Genomic DNA, 14,128 nt, shown 5'->3' with positions numbered 1-14,128 from the left:
GTGGAGCTGAGTTCATGGCAGTTCAGTTTGTTGAATTCAGAGACAGTTTTTACTGGGAGAGTTTTACAGAGAGGTTGAAGAGAGAACAAGCTAGATACAGGTGAAGACAGAACGAGCTACAGAATGAGAAAGAAACAGAATAAAGGTTGCTCTTAATACTCCTCACTCAATTCTGATGAGCCTTGGGGTAGGAAGCTCCTGGAACACAATTGGTCTGAGACAAGGGAAGTTCTGGTCCAACTCTCAGAGTGTGTAAACCAAGGAGTCATTGTTACCCCCTTCAGCCTGGCCCTGGGCAAACCCTGTTCCCAGGACACTGTGCTTCTTTCCTCTCCACTAGCTTTGACTTTGCAAGCTGGCAGCCAAACCTTTACATTTTTAGTGAGGTGGGGTCTTACTTTGCATCCCTGGCTGGCTTAGAACTTGATATGCAGAACAGGCTGGCCTGGAAATTACTATGCAGACCAGGCTGGCCTCAAATTCATGGAAATCCACTTGCCTGTCTCTCTCAAGTACTGGGATTAAAAGTGTATACCACACCTAGCTCTAGCTTCTTTCTCTGCATACATTAGACCACAGGCTCTCAACCTTCCTAATGCTGCCATCCTTTAATATAGTTGTGGTGACTCCCAACCCTAAAATTATTTCATTGATACTTCATAACTGTAATGTTGCTACTGTTATGAATTATAATGTAGATAACTGATATGTGACCCCTGTGAAAGAGTCATTTGACTCCCCCCAAAGGCGTCACAACTCATGGGTTGAGAACTGCTGCATTAAACAGTTCTACTTTGTACTGAGCAAACAGAATTTAAATTTTTAAAAAGAAAAAGGGGAAAGATGCTGCTTTCCAATTCCCATATCAAATCACAGAACTAAGTGCAAGCCAGCAAGGGGTACTGTGCCCCAAACCTTGAGTACTTCATTCCTAAGAAAGACAACAGGCTGGGGACATAGCTCAGAATTCTGTCAAAGTCCTCATGGAAGATGCTTCTAGTGGATGTCTGTGTCATGTTGCTATGAAAACAAGCCAGGAGCTTTTCTGTGTGACCCTTCCAGCCACTATAGGAGAAAGATTGCCCTCTTTTTCTAAAGTGGCTATGGCTCAGAATTTCAATATTATCTAGCTAATAAGTAACTGTATTTGATGCCAAACTCAATTCCACTGTCATAACATAGCAGCTGCCTCCATAAAGCTTTAAAAAAACTAAAACATAACTGGAGTAAGGCTGTCCACCGAAAATATGGCTTTTTGTTTTGCCTAAAAAATATTTTTTTAAAGCTGAGAATTGTGGTGCACACCTTTAATCCCAGCACTCAGGAAGCAGAGGCAGGCAGGCCTCTGTGCAGGAAACCAGCCTGTCTTCATGATCAGTTCCAGCTCGCCAGGCAGAATTTACATAGGAGACCCTGTCTCAAAAAATGAGATGGGGAAATGACAAAGAAAGACACCCAAGGTTGACTTCTAGCCTTTGAACTTACCCATGGGCTATCACCTACGCACAAACCCACAGGTAAATTAGGGCGGGTGAAGTTACTCAGGGGGTGAGGCTGGGTGCAGAAAGACTGCTAACATGAGCCTGACACACACACCAGCCCACATGGTAGACGGAAAGAACCAACTTGCACACGTTGTGCTCTGACTGCCACACGGCACCATGGCGCTTGATCACCATTCCACACACACAAAATCATGTGAATTTTTAATTTAATTAATAAGCTTAAAAAAGAAAGAAACCCCATATGACTGAAGATACATGAGCGTGCTTACCTTTGAGAAGCGCCACAGAAAGCTGGTCAGTGTTCAGGTTATTGACATACTTCCCCAAATAGGTATTGAGAACCCAGGCCACGAGCCCTTCCAACATGACTATGTCCTCAGAAAAAGATGCTTAGAAATCATAGATCAGTCTTTATTTCTCTCTCTCATGGTCACAGAATCTATAAAAGAAAAGGGGGGGGTTACAACAGGATGAATGGATGTGGTGGCACAAGCCTTTAATCACACCATTGGGGAGTGGAAGCAGGCAGACCTCTGTGAGTTCCAGACCTGCCTTGTCTAGAGTTCCAGGCCAACCAGGGATAAATAATGAGTCCCTGTCTCAAAACAACAAAACAGAACCTGGATATACTTCTATGTTGACTTTCTGCTCTGCCTATCTGGAGGTGGAAGAATGCAAGGGGCAGGCTTCCAGAGATTCGGGAAGAATGTAAGACTGGCACCCACACTGGTCTGCAGCTTTAGGGGAAGTCACTCTGAAACTTACTGAAAATCCCCTACAGTTTGAAGCTGTGTCTTTTAAATTAACTCTTCTCTGAGATCCTTCCTTTGGGGACTAAACTTAGGATCAGGACTGCCCTCACCAGGACTTCCACAGGAGCAACCTGGCAACATCGGAAGACTCTTTCTATTTTATGTGTATGTGTGTACACCATATGCATGCAGAAGCCTATGGGCGCCAGAAAAGGGTGTAAGTTAACCTGGAACTCAAGTTACTGAAGGTGACTGAGTCTCCGTGTGGGTGCTGGGAACCAAACCCAAATCCTCTGCAAGAACCAGTGTTCCTAACTCCTAAGACATCCATCTCTCCAGCTCTGTGAAAACATTTTCATTATTGTTGTTTCAGATGCTGCTGTGGCTATCTTGTGAGGAGGGGCTGTGCAAGCCTCAAACATCTTACAATACCCATGGCAACCCCACACAGCAGACTCATCCAGCCCAAAGGCTAAGCATGCACCAAGATCAAAGTAAAAACATTCAAGAGGCTATGTGAACAAAACTCACTCCACACTAGTTAAGATGTCCTAATTAAAATTTGCAAATTTAGACTCATTCATTAATCATCTACATGGAAGAGAAACACAGCGTTTTATCACTAATCTTTTTTTTTTTTTTTCCACATCAGGAAAACAGGCTGGGGACAGCAAGCTGTTGGATATATATCCAATGCTGGCCTTGAATTCACCATATAGCTGAGGCTATAGCCTTGAACTTCTGCCTGTCTTGTCTTCACCTCTCCAGGAAGTGAGGGGAAGATGTGCTGGGATTACAGGTGTGCACTATCACATCTGGTTACCCTGTCAACTGGCTGTACCTCCAGCTCTATCTTCAATATCCCAGATGCTGCTGACCCAAAGAACTACTTTAGCCAACAAAGGCAAACACCACAAATCCTTTGGTTAAGGGTTCAGTATTTAGATTCAGTATTAAATCACAATTGCTTGTTACAATAAATGGTATAATACTGTGCTTACCAGTATTATGAAAAAAATAGATTGTTCTTTTAAAGACATACTTAATAAACACTCTAAACTTTATCAAAATGTTGCTTGGCAACCAAAGTCAGTTTTTGTAGCTTCTGGTATATCTTTGATAGTTTAACTAATATTTGTAAAATGATTTCCCTGGGGGACTGGAGTCATGGCTCATAAGTTAAGAGCACTGGCTGTTCTTTCAGAGACCTAGGTTCAGTCATTTCCCAGCACCCACCTGGTGGTTAACAACCATCTATAGCTCCAGTTCCAGGGGATCTAATGCCCTCTTTGGTCCTTTATGGGCACCAGGCACCACTGTGGTACACATACATTCATTCAGGCAAAAACACTCATAATATAAAAATAAGCTTTTTAAAACAGTTATGCCAGACATTACATAGAATTTTTAGTATTACAAAAGGTTAACTTGAGGGCCATCCAAATAGCTCAGGGAGTAAAGACATCTGCTGCCAACCCCAGAGCCAAGAGAGTTTCATCCCCAGGACCCACACGAAGGAGAGAACTGGCTCCAGAAAGTTGTCCTCTGAACTCCATGTGCATGCTGTGGCATGGGCGCACCCACACACAGACTCAAACGCATATACACACAAAAATAAACTTAATGTTTTAAAAAACTAACATGAAAGAGACTGAGACAAAAAAAAAAAAAATTAGGTGGGAGCCAAGAATGGTGGCACAGGCCTTTAATTTCAGCACTGGGAGACAAAGCCAGGTAATCTCTCTATGAGTTTGAGGCCAGCCTGGTCTATACAGCAGTTCCAGAACAGCCAAGGGCAACACACCTTCTCTCAAAACAAACAAAACAGAAACAAAGTTTAGATGGGTTCTCAGATGCCTGGGCTAGTGGATTCAAATGAGAACTCCGAGCTTTAAATCTTGCTTGAGGCTATTCATGTTGGTCACCAGCCACCACCCCAGACATTCCAGATTTCCTATGGCATGTGACCCACTTGGAACCAGACTATTTGCAGGATCCTTTCCAAGGACTTTGCCCCATGATTAACAATTCATCTTAGTGCCAGGAGATACACTCACCCCAAGGAAAAGGCTCACAACACAAAGCAGACCCAACGGAAAACCCCCCTAAGATTTGACCCAGCCTCCAGGGAAGACTGCTATTTTCTTGTCAGTAGTATCTAGCACGTCCATGCAAAATTTGCTGCTATCAAGGGCAGTTAAAAATCAATTAACTGGCCTGGTGGTGCACGCCTTTAATCCCAGCAGAAGCAGAAGCAGAGGCAGGCGATCTCTAAGAGTTCGAAGACAGCCTGGTCTACAAAGTGAGTTCCAGGACAGCCAAGGCTACACAGAGAAACCCTGTCTTGGAAAACCAAAAGAAACATAAAAAGCAATTTTTCAGGCTGGTGCCACACCTTTAATCCCAGCACAAAGGAAGCAGAGGGAGCCATCTCTGAGTTTAAGGCCAATCTGGTCTACATGGGGAGTTCCAGGCCAGCAAGGGCTACACATTGAGACCCTGATTGTCTTAATAACAACAATATTAAAGCAATTTGCAGAATACTTGCTTTATTTATTTCAAAAGGGTTTTTTTTTTTGGTTTTTGTTTTGTTTTTTTTTTGGGGAAGGGGGCATTTTTGTTTGTTTTGCTTTGTTGGTAATGCTCCAGACACAAAACCAAGAATCTAGGGGAGACTCTTCAGGATTTGTTTGAAAGATCACAAAAACACTTTTTTTTTCTTTTTAATCAAAAGTGTTTCACTGTGCAAGTAAAAAACATTTCTTTACTGTCATTTCAACAACGTAAATCTATTAAAACAGTGTGAAACTGACTAGCCTGTTTTACTATGTGATCCTCAAACAGTCCTGGGCAGTCAAGGCTGGAGTATTCTTTATTTTTGTTATTGCCATTAATTTCAGCCCTAAAAGCCAACTCTCCCTACAGTGCCAACTCCAGATGTTTTCCCGGCAAAGATCTGTCCTCTGACCACACACATACACATACACACACACAATAACTATAAAGTAAATTTACTTTTTCAGGAAACTACTGTCATTTGTACCCATGTTCAGACCCTACCGTACTTATTCTCAATGTGGAAGAACACAAAGTACACATTAAAAGACATGGATGGCTGGGGCCCTAAGATGCTCCTCTGCTCAGTAAATTGAGACCCAAGCCAGAAAGCATCCATTAGCTCTGCTAAGCATCTAGAGCAGGCTTGAGGCCACTTCAAGGATTCCCTTAAGGAATCCAGTTTCAGGAAGGGCCGCCAGACTGGCCAGAATCCCAGGAGTGTTTATATGCTCCGGCCCGTCAGGACTTCTAGGCAACTGCCCGGCAATAACCCCTTCCTGTCTTCCCCTAGCTGGTGTGGCAGGTGACACTGAGGATCTGGGCTCAGCCCATAGCCTGGGCAGACAGCCGGGCATGACCTTGAGCCAGGCCCCTCCCGAGAGGAGGCTAGACCCGGGAATGGGAAGCACTGGCAATTGGAGGCGGGGATCCCTCTGCCGGGCAGCGAGGGCTGAGCGCTGAGGGATTCCAAGAGCTCTGCTACAAGGGGACAACTCCCTGCAAGTGTCAGGCCCGGGACTCCACAGGAACTCGAAGCTCCCCTTGCCTTCCCTTATCTCCCGTCTGCTGTCAGAACCCCACGCCAGGCTGCAACGGGGGACAGAGCCACCAAGCCTAGAGAAGATGACTCTTCGGGGGTTAGAGAGGCGAAGGGTCTCCTACCTGGAGGAAGAGAGGGGAAGAGAAGGACCCCGGGGACTAGGCCTGAAGCCCCCACCAGAGGTGACCCCAGAGGGGATGGAGACACTGCGGGAAGGGACACCGCCCCACCAGGGGCGTGCTGAGGGGACACTCGCACGTTGGCATCAAGCCTCAGGAGAGGTGACACGCAAAATCCAGAGGTGTCACCAGCTTGCAGGGACCGGTGCCCCGAGCCCGGGCCTCAGGTGCCGGCGACACTCGGGCTCCGGGGTCCCCGCGAGGGCGCCCGGGTTCCCGGAAAGGCCGGCTGCCGCGGACCCCGGGCCGGGCCGTCTGAGCACAGCCGGAGCGGAAGCGTGGGCGCTGCCCGTGAGGTCCTCAGCCCTGCCCGCCGCCCCACTACCTGTCGCTGTAGCTGTAGCTAACGCTGTCGCTGCCTCCCCAGCCCGGCTCTGCGAAGCGCTTCCTCTCCGCCACTCCTCAATGGCGGTAGCTGGAGTGCTAGACCCGACCAATCGAGCGGCGATGGCCTGCGCCTGGCCAGCCGAGTACCGAGCCATCGATGGGACGCCCCCTAGCGTCGACAGCCGCTCGGGCAGGGCTGCGGGCGTCTCCCAGGATGCTAGGAGCTTAATGAGCAGCATCCCAACCAGCCCCATTTTACAGGTGGGTAAACTGAGACCCGCCGGTACAGGAGTGTGTATATAAATAAACCTAGTTCAAACAGTTTTATGCCTCCAAAAACCCTCTGCTTGCCATCCATCTTTTCATCTCACCCCACCCCCAGCGACCCTTTTTGACTGCCTCTGAAACCTGTAATTCAAACCGGGCCTTCCCCACTATGCTTTCATTAAAATTCACCTGCTGAGACAGCAAGATGGCTCAGCCTGTACAGGAGCTTGCAGTCAAGCTACATGACCTGAGTCCAATTCCCAGCACCCACTTGGTGGAAGGAGAGAAGTTATTCTGACCTCGGTGTGTCTGCCCACACATACACACAAAATAAATAAATGTGAATTTCTCAATTTAAAAATAGTTTCCTCCTTCTGATCACTCAGGAGGATTAAATAGTTCAAAGCCAAATTGGGCTACATGGTGGGTTCATCTATATTCTGTCTCAAGCCCCATTCTCACTCTTCCACCCCCAACACACACACACACACACACACACACACACACACACTACTTCCTGAAGCTGAGGCTGTCGTTCAGATGGGACAGTTCTTGCCTAGCATCCACAATGCCCTGGATTTGATCTCCAGCACCACATAAAACCAGGCATGGTGGCACACACTTATAATCCTAGAGCTCAGAAAGTAGAAAAAGGAAGATCAGGTGTTTGAGCACATTCTTGGCAACAGAGTGAAGTTGGAGCCAACCTAGGCTACATGAGACTGTCTCAAAAGAAAACAAAACAAAACAAAACAAAACCTCCCTACTGTGCCACACTAAGTCTTAACTGGATTTATTCCCTTCCTGCAGCTCTTTCTCTGGCCCACTTGACCCCAGCATGCTTGGAGTTCCTGCCTCGCGTCCTCTGCATCTGTCATTCTCTCCTAGGCCAGTGCTGTCCAGCAGAAGTACAAGGCAAGCACAGAGTCATTTGTTACTTGCTATATTAAAAGAGATGAACCTGGGGGTGTGGCTCAGTGGGAGAGTCCTTTACTAGCATGGTGCTGGATTCAGTCCCTAGGACCAAAGACAGTAAGAGAGAGGAGAGAAAGAGAGGGAAAAGAGAGATAAAGAGAAGTTTCTTTAGTAATTCTTTCAATCTAATGCTTCCCAAATATTCTTATAACAACATATAGCCAACAGCAAAACAGATTTGTTTGGGTTGATTTCTGAGACAGAGTCACTGCAGGTAGCTCAGGCTGGCTCAAACTCAAGATCCTCCTCCAGCCTCAGCCTCCTGAGTGTTGATATTATAGGTTTGTGCCATCGCATCTGGCAGAAAAAACAAAAAATGGTTAATAAGCTATATTAGCACTGTGTTAGTGTAGGTTTTGGAAATCTGGGAAGAGTTTATCCTGTGTTGTTTCTCAGGACAAACCAGCGACTTTGAGTACTCAGTGAGCAATCGGAAGTGACCAGCTGTGGGGTGTGGCTCTGCACAGCCAGCTGCATGGAGCTGACCACTCCTTTCTCCGCACATCCCACTGTACAGAGACTTCTACCCCCTCCCCCCATGAGGTCCTCTCATCCATTACCCTCTTGTATTTTTCTTTTTGCAAACTTGTATTTTTATTTTTAATCATATATGTGTATGATTAAATATATAAAATATATATACACACACATATGTCTGTGTGTGGATATGTGCTCCTGAGTACAGGTGCCATCGAAGGCCGGGGGCACTGGATCCCTCTGGGGCTGGAATTACAGGTGGTTGCATGGGTGCCAGGAACCAAACTCCTTTGCAAGAGCAGCCATAAGCTCCTAAGCACGGGAAACTGTGTCTCCAGCTGCCGAATTTCTTCAAAGACTTTGTCCATCCAGGCTGGCCTGACACTCCCTACGTAGCTAAAACTCATCTTGAAGTCCTGGCCCTCTGCCTCCACCCCTGGGGTGCTGGATTGGCGTGTGGACCACCAGGCCCAGCTCTTCACTCTCCTTGAGAGGATGTACACACTTGTGTATTCCTGCGTTAGCTTTCCTAACCCTGACAGTTACCCTCCGGCAGATGCTTCAAATGTTTCCTCAGCAAACACTGTCTGAGCTCCAGCTTGCAATCCCAGCACTTGAGAGGTGGAGGCGGGGGAGGTAGGAGTTCAAGGCCATGCTCGGCTACATAGCCAGTTTGAGACCAGCCTGTGCTACAAGAGACCCTACCAGGAGGGAGGGGAGGAGAGGGGAGGGGAAGGGAGGAGAGGGGAAGGGAAGAAAGGAATTCTCAAGTGTGTTCTTTACTGAGCTAGTGAACACATACAGCACTAATGAGACGTGCCTTTGAGCGTGTTTGTGAGGGCTTTTCCCGGAAGCATTACCTGAGAAGGAAGATGGAGGTGGAAGATGAGCTGCTGTCTCAGACAGAATAAAAAGGAGAAAACAGCAGGCAGATCAGAGGTAGACCATAGACTCTACCATGAAGGACTGTACCCACAAAATGGGAGCCCAAAATTACCCTCCCTCACTTAAGATGCTGTTTGTCAGGTATTTGGCCACAGTGTTAAGAAAAGGTAACCAATACTGAATGAATGAATGAATGAATGAATGAATGACCACTTCACTCTTCCATTATCCCAAATAATGGGATAAGCATGAGCAAGAGCAAGAGCAGCATGTAAGGCTTACATACCGTCAGAGGACTCAGGAGGCGGAACTGCAAGGCTGTAGCAACGTGTTCACCTTAGTAATTATCCAGCCTCGTAATGCTGCGCTGATGTGGGTGACGGAGGCTGTGAGCTGAGCCACTCCTGAGTGAGGCCTGGGTTCCCAGGAGGCAAGATCCACCTCTTAGCATCTCAAAGTCTGGTCTCCCCTCAGCAGCCAAGAAGTGGAAACAAAACCTGGGACTCTCCAGATGGATGGAAGCAGGGGGGCAGCCCTTCAGCCCCAAAGGATTGCCAGCACAGGCGTGGCTCTAGCTGAGGAATTTTTTTTTTTTTTAATGCAGCTGTGGGGACCGGGAGAGGGGCTCCTTGGAAGAGCTCTTGATTAGCATGTGCCAATAAAAAGAAAATAAATAGGGCTGGAGAGCGAGTAACTCTGGTTCCAAGGGGCCCTCTGAGGGCTCCAGGCATGCACGCGATGCATATACATCCATGCAGGCAAGACTCATGCACATGAAACATGAATTAAAAAAAATGTCTTTGGCCAGGTACAGTGGCTCACACTTGTAATCCCAGCACTTAAGGAGGCAGAGGCAGGTGGATCTCTGAGTTCGAGGCCAGCCTGGTCTACAAAACAAGTCCAGGACAGCCAAGACTACACAGAGAAACCCTGTCTTAAAAAAAGTCTTTGTGCCCTTAGTCCCATAAATCTGTGTGTGCATTAGAAAGAAAGAGAGAGGGAGAAGGAGAGGGACAAGGAGAGGGAGAGAGACTCTATTATGTAGCCTTGGCTTTCCTAGAACTATATAGACCAGGCTGGCCTTGAACTCACATTTGCCTCTGCCTCCAAAGTGCTGGAATTAAAGGCATGTGTGCACACTCAGTATCTTGAATGCTTTTAACCTTCTGGAACAGTACTGTCAAATAGACAGGAGCTCCAACCGCAGAGATGGTTTTAAACTGTCAAGAAGCCAAGTCAGCATGAGAGGGAAAAATAAACTGCATGAAATTCATGTTAAACTTTGTATTGACTCCAAACTGTCCAAAACATAATTTTAACATGTCAGCCGCGTAAAACTGACCCAGAGCACGTATGTGATTGTGTGACACGTATATGTCCTTAGAGACCTGTGTCCTCCACACACAGCATCTTGTTCTGCTGCTTATTTTGCGTCTCGCGTTGGACCTGGTTCTCAGGTGCAGCCTGTGCCTGGCAGCTAGGGTAGTTAGAAGCCCAGGGCCAGAGTCTGTAGCGAAAATGCGAATGGCCCAGGGAGGGCTGTCACCGTCACCCCAGGGACATAGAAAGAGACAAATGGCCAAGAGTAGCCCTTGGGTCGGGGGGAGGTTCTGAGCTCTGGAGAGCAGGAGCCATTCCACATTCTCGGGGACAATTCACAGTGGCGCTGGGCACAGCCACCTTTAGTTCAGACCCTCTGCAGGCCTGGCCTGGCCTCCCAGCTTTCTGAATGCTGCTCTGGAAGTGTCCCCTTGGTTGCCCAGGTGTCCCTGGTTTTCATATGCAATCTAAGGACCTGGCTATCAGGAGCCTCCCACAGTCCACAGCTCACTAGAAGCACCTAGGTAAGCACCACGGCTGACCAGCCCCACCAGCCCAGCCTCCTGGTCCTCCTCTGCAAAGCAGACAATGGAAGGCTTCCTTTTTTCTGGAACAGTCTCCCAGATGAAGTTACGCAAGCCTGGTTTCCCAACACTGAGATCAGGCCATACTAGCATGGCTCCCACGCTCCCCCTGTCATCTGAAAGTTAAAGTGGACTTCCTGTACTGAGCTTCCAGCCTCAGAGCTGTCTAACCCCTCACCTCGCTGATCCACTAAAGCACCAACCCATCAGCTGGCTCACCCACCCCCACCCAGTGCCCTTGCCGCTATGCCTCACTTTGTATTTCTTCCTCTTAACCTCCTCCCCACGTGTTTCTGACCATAGCTCTGGGAAGAGACAAGGCTGTCCTCAGTTGCTTTTCCAGCACCTTCTCAGAAGACTGAGTAAGACTGAGTAAGTACTTACTGTGGGCCAGGAACTGCTCTAAGCATTCTACAGATAGGAACTGAAGCCGTCCTTCCCTCTCTTTTCTTAATCCCATTGTCCAGATAGGGAGACGGGGTATCGACGGCCTGAGATCAGTCACACAGACAGGAAGTGACTGCAACAGCCAAGATTCACACCATGGAAGGTCAGTTTCCAGGACACAGTTTCTGGCCACTGCCTTGGCTAGTCCCCCGTAGCAATGGATGAGCTTCAAAAACTGAAGGGCAAGCTGACACTCCCTCCCCACCTTAGCCAGGCTGCTTGCTCAGCTGTAAAGGAAGCAATCAGCAGGGGACATGCCTGGTCTGTTACTGGTGACTTCAGCCAGGTGGCTGCCTCAGTTGCTCCAAATTTGCACCTTCTTATTACTTAGTTACTTAATTATCTGATGCTTCAATGGTGTGAGTCACAGCTAGGTCCTTGAGGCTCCATCCTTAGTCCATGTTCAGTGCTTGGTGGTGAATGGAGCCACTCAGTTCTCTCTCCCTCCCCTGCCCCCTCTTTTGTTACACAAGGTTTCTCTGTGTAACGCTCCTGTCTATCCTGGAGTCACTTTGTAGACCAGGCTGGCCTCAAACTCACAGAGATCCACCTGCCTCTGCCACCCTAGTGCTGGCATTAAAGGCGTGCCACCGCCACTGGCTGGTTCTCTGTCTCTGTCTCTTTCTTCCCCACCCCCACCCCAACTCTCTCAGTCTCTATGTCTGTCTGCAGTAACCCAGGATGGCCTTAAAACTCACTACATAGCCAAGAATGACCTTGAACGTCTAATCCCTGTGCTAGGATTACAGGGGTGTACCAACCATGCCCGGTTACGTGGTGCCAGGGATCAGATCCAGGGCTTGAAGCATTCTACCACATCCTCAACTCTCAGCTCATTTCTTCATACATCAATGTATCTAGGGGGCCAGGGATGGTATTAAGCCTGTTATAAAGATGTTCAAAGATTAGAACAGTGTTGTTGTCTAGTAATATGCTCTGGACCTAGCTAAAGCTAGAAGGTAAACAACTCAAAAGCCTCAGAAAGTCCCTGAAACTGAGTAGATACACTAGGCCCCTCCCTCCTTTCCTGTATTGGTTACTTTCTGGTACTGTATGACCAAAAGCAACTTAGAGAAGGAAGAGTTTATTTGGGCTTAAGGTTCCAGAAGGAGACTGTGGGGAGGCATGGCCACAGACAACCTGAGAGGAAGAGAGGAAGGTAAGTAATCACATCCTCCGCTGCACACGTGAAGCAGAGAGAGCAAACTGGAAGTGGGGCAGGGCTATGAGCTCCCAAAACCCGCCCCTAATGATGCAATTTCCCCAGTAAGGCTCCACCTCCTACAGGTTCTACACCCTCCCCTAACAGCACCACACAACCAGAAATCAAGTGTTCAAAGCTTACGGGAGACATTTCTCCCTGATGTTACAAGCGGTAAGGACTGAGGACAGACACACTCAGACCACCTGAGCTGCCTGGTAGACACAGGTAGAATTGGTGAGCCGCCTGGGTTGTGTGGTGAGCCCCAGGGTTCCAGCGTTCCTGAGCTGTCACTCTTGCTGGGGTGGGCTCTCAGTAAAGCAACCGCCTTTGGGTCATCTCTGCTCCTCTAAGTAACTGGTCACCACCCTCCTGTAACCCCAATAAATATATCGGCTTCCCCATGCTGGAAAGATAGTGTCCTTACATTCATTCCCGTCTCCCCAGGACTAGTGTCATACAACACGGCCCCAGAATCTCAGGCAGATGTTCGGTATGTGTGCAGTGAGTGCTTTGCCACGCTGTCAAGGCCACAGGGGCCTCTCTGCAAGAGGCAAAGAGCACGGGCATCCAGGGGTCATGGGTGGTCTTTGCTGAGGATAGTCCATCCGGGAGAGACCACAGAGCTAAGCGTCTACACCCAGACAAGCCTAACCAGAGGGAAGCTGTTAAAGCCATGGGAAAGGGAAGGCAGAGGTCGAGCAGGGATAGCTGTAGGTAAAGGCAGCGGTTCTCGACCTGTGGGTGGAGGCCCCTTTGGGGTTTGCCTGTCAGAGACCCTGCATATATTTACACTACTGTTTATTTGTTTGTTTATTTGTTTACTTTGGTTTTTCAAAACAGAGTTTATCTTTGCAGCCTTGCCTGGCCTGGGCTCATTTTGTAGACATCTGCCTGCCTCTGCCTCCCTAAGTGCTCCGATCACAGGCGAGCACAGGCATGCGCCAGCTCAACATTAGGATTTATCCCAGCAGCAAAGCTACAGCTATGAAGTAGCAATGAAATAATTGCATCGTTGGGGATCACCACAACACGAGGAACTGTTTCCAAGGGCCACAGCGTTAGGAAGGCTGAGAACCACTGCTGTGAGGAAGGCAGGAGGATGGAAAACTGAAAACGCATGGAAATGGGAAAGAGGTCCCTCACCTGAAGATCTGATTGGCATCCTTCACTGGCTGAGGATCAAGGATTTCAATGCAGCAGCCAATACCCCTGTGAGGGACTAAAGAGATGGGTCAGTGGGTAAAAGACTTCCTGCGAGAGCGTGAAGTCCCAAGTTCAAACCCACAGAGCCCACGTGAAAAGCCAGATGTGGCCACATGAACACCTGCTGTCGGGCAGGGGAGCAGAGACGGGAGAACTTCTGGGCTCGCTGGCTGCCAGCCTGCCTCCAGGTCACAGACCCTGTCTCAAAGTGCGGAGTAAGGTGGAAAGTGACAGAGCAGGGAACCCAGCATCCTCCTCGGCCTCTGTGATGCATGGACACATGCCACACACACACACACACACACACACACACCTTATGAGGACCACCTGCGCAGAGACAAGCCTCCCTTTGTGAGTGCTATCTCCACAAGGGTGTGCAAACCCTTTATGGCCCATACTAAATGC

At 48.3% G+C, this 14,128-nt stretch overlaps 2 protein-coding genes across 6 annotated transcripts in view; one reads left to right on the top strand and one right to left on the bottom strand.

Moving 5' to 3' along the window:
• The window catches only part of Vps13d (vacuolar protein sorting 13 homolog D), a 224,513-nt gene extending 218,051 nt beyond the window's left edge, over positions 1-6,462 (bottom strand). For all 5 annotated transcript variants that reach the window (XM_021649137.2, XM_021649138.2, XM_021649141.2 and 2 more), the window contains exons 1-2: positions 6,360-6,462; positions 1,775-1,944 (exon numbers count right to left, since the gene is read on the bottom strand). In XM_021649137.2, coding sequence (XP_021504812.2) covers positions 1,775-1,871 — 97 coding nt within the window. In that variant the 5' untranslated portion in view covers positions 1,872-1,944; positions 6,360-6,462. The remainder of the gene's footprint in view (positions 1-1,774; positions 1,945-6,359) is intronic.
• Positions 5,742-7,676, top strand: LOC132652941 (uncharacterized). The gene is made up of 2 exons (XM_060379122.1): positions 5,742-6,622; positions 7,439-7,676. Exons 1-2 carry the CDS (start codon positions 5,939-5,941, stop codon positions 7,457-7,459), a joined length of 705 nt encoding a protein of 234 aa, XP_060235105.1. The 5' UTR covers positions 5,742-5,938; the 3' UTR covers positions 7,460-7,676.
• Positions 7,677-14,128: the final 6,452 nt, after the last annotated feature.

This window comes from Meriones unguiculatus, chromosome 3 (genome assembly GCF_030254825.1).
Source record: "Meriones unguiculatus strain TT.TT164.6M chromosome 3, Bangor_MerUng_6.1, whole genome shotgun sequence".
NCBI classification, from domain to species: Eukaryota; Metazoa; Chordata; class Mammalia; order Rodentia; family Muridae; genus Meriones; species Meriones unguiculatus.
Note: the sequence above shows the minus strand (reverse complement) of the source record. Positions and strands in the feature narration are given on the sequence as shown.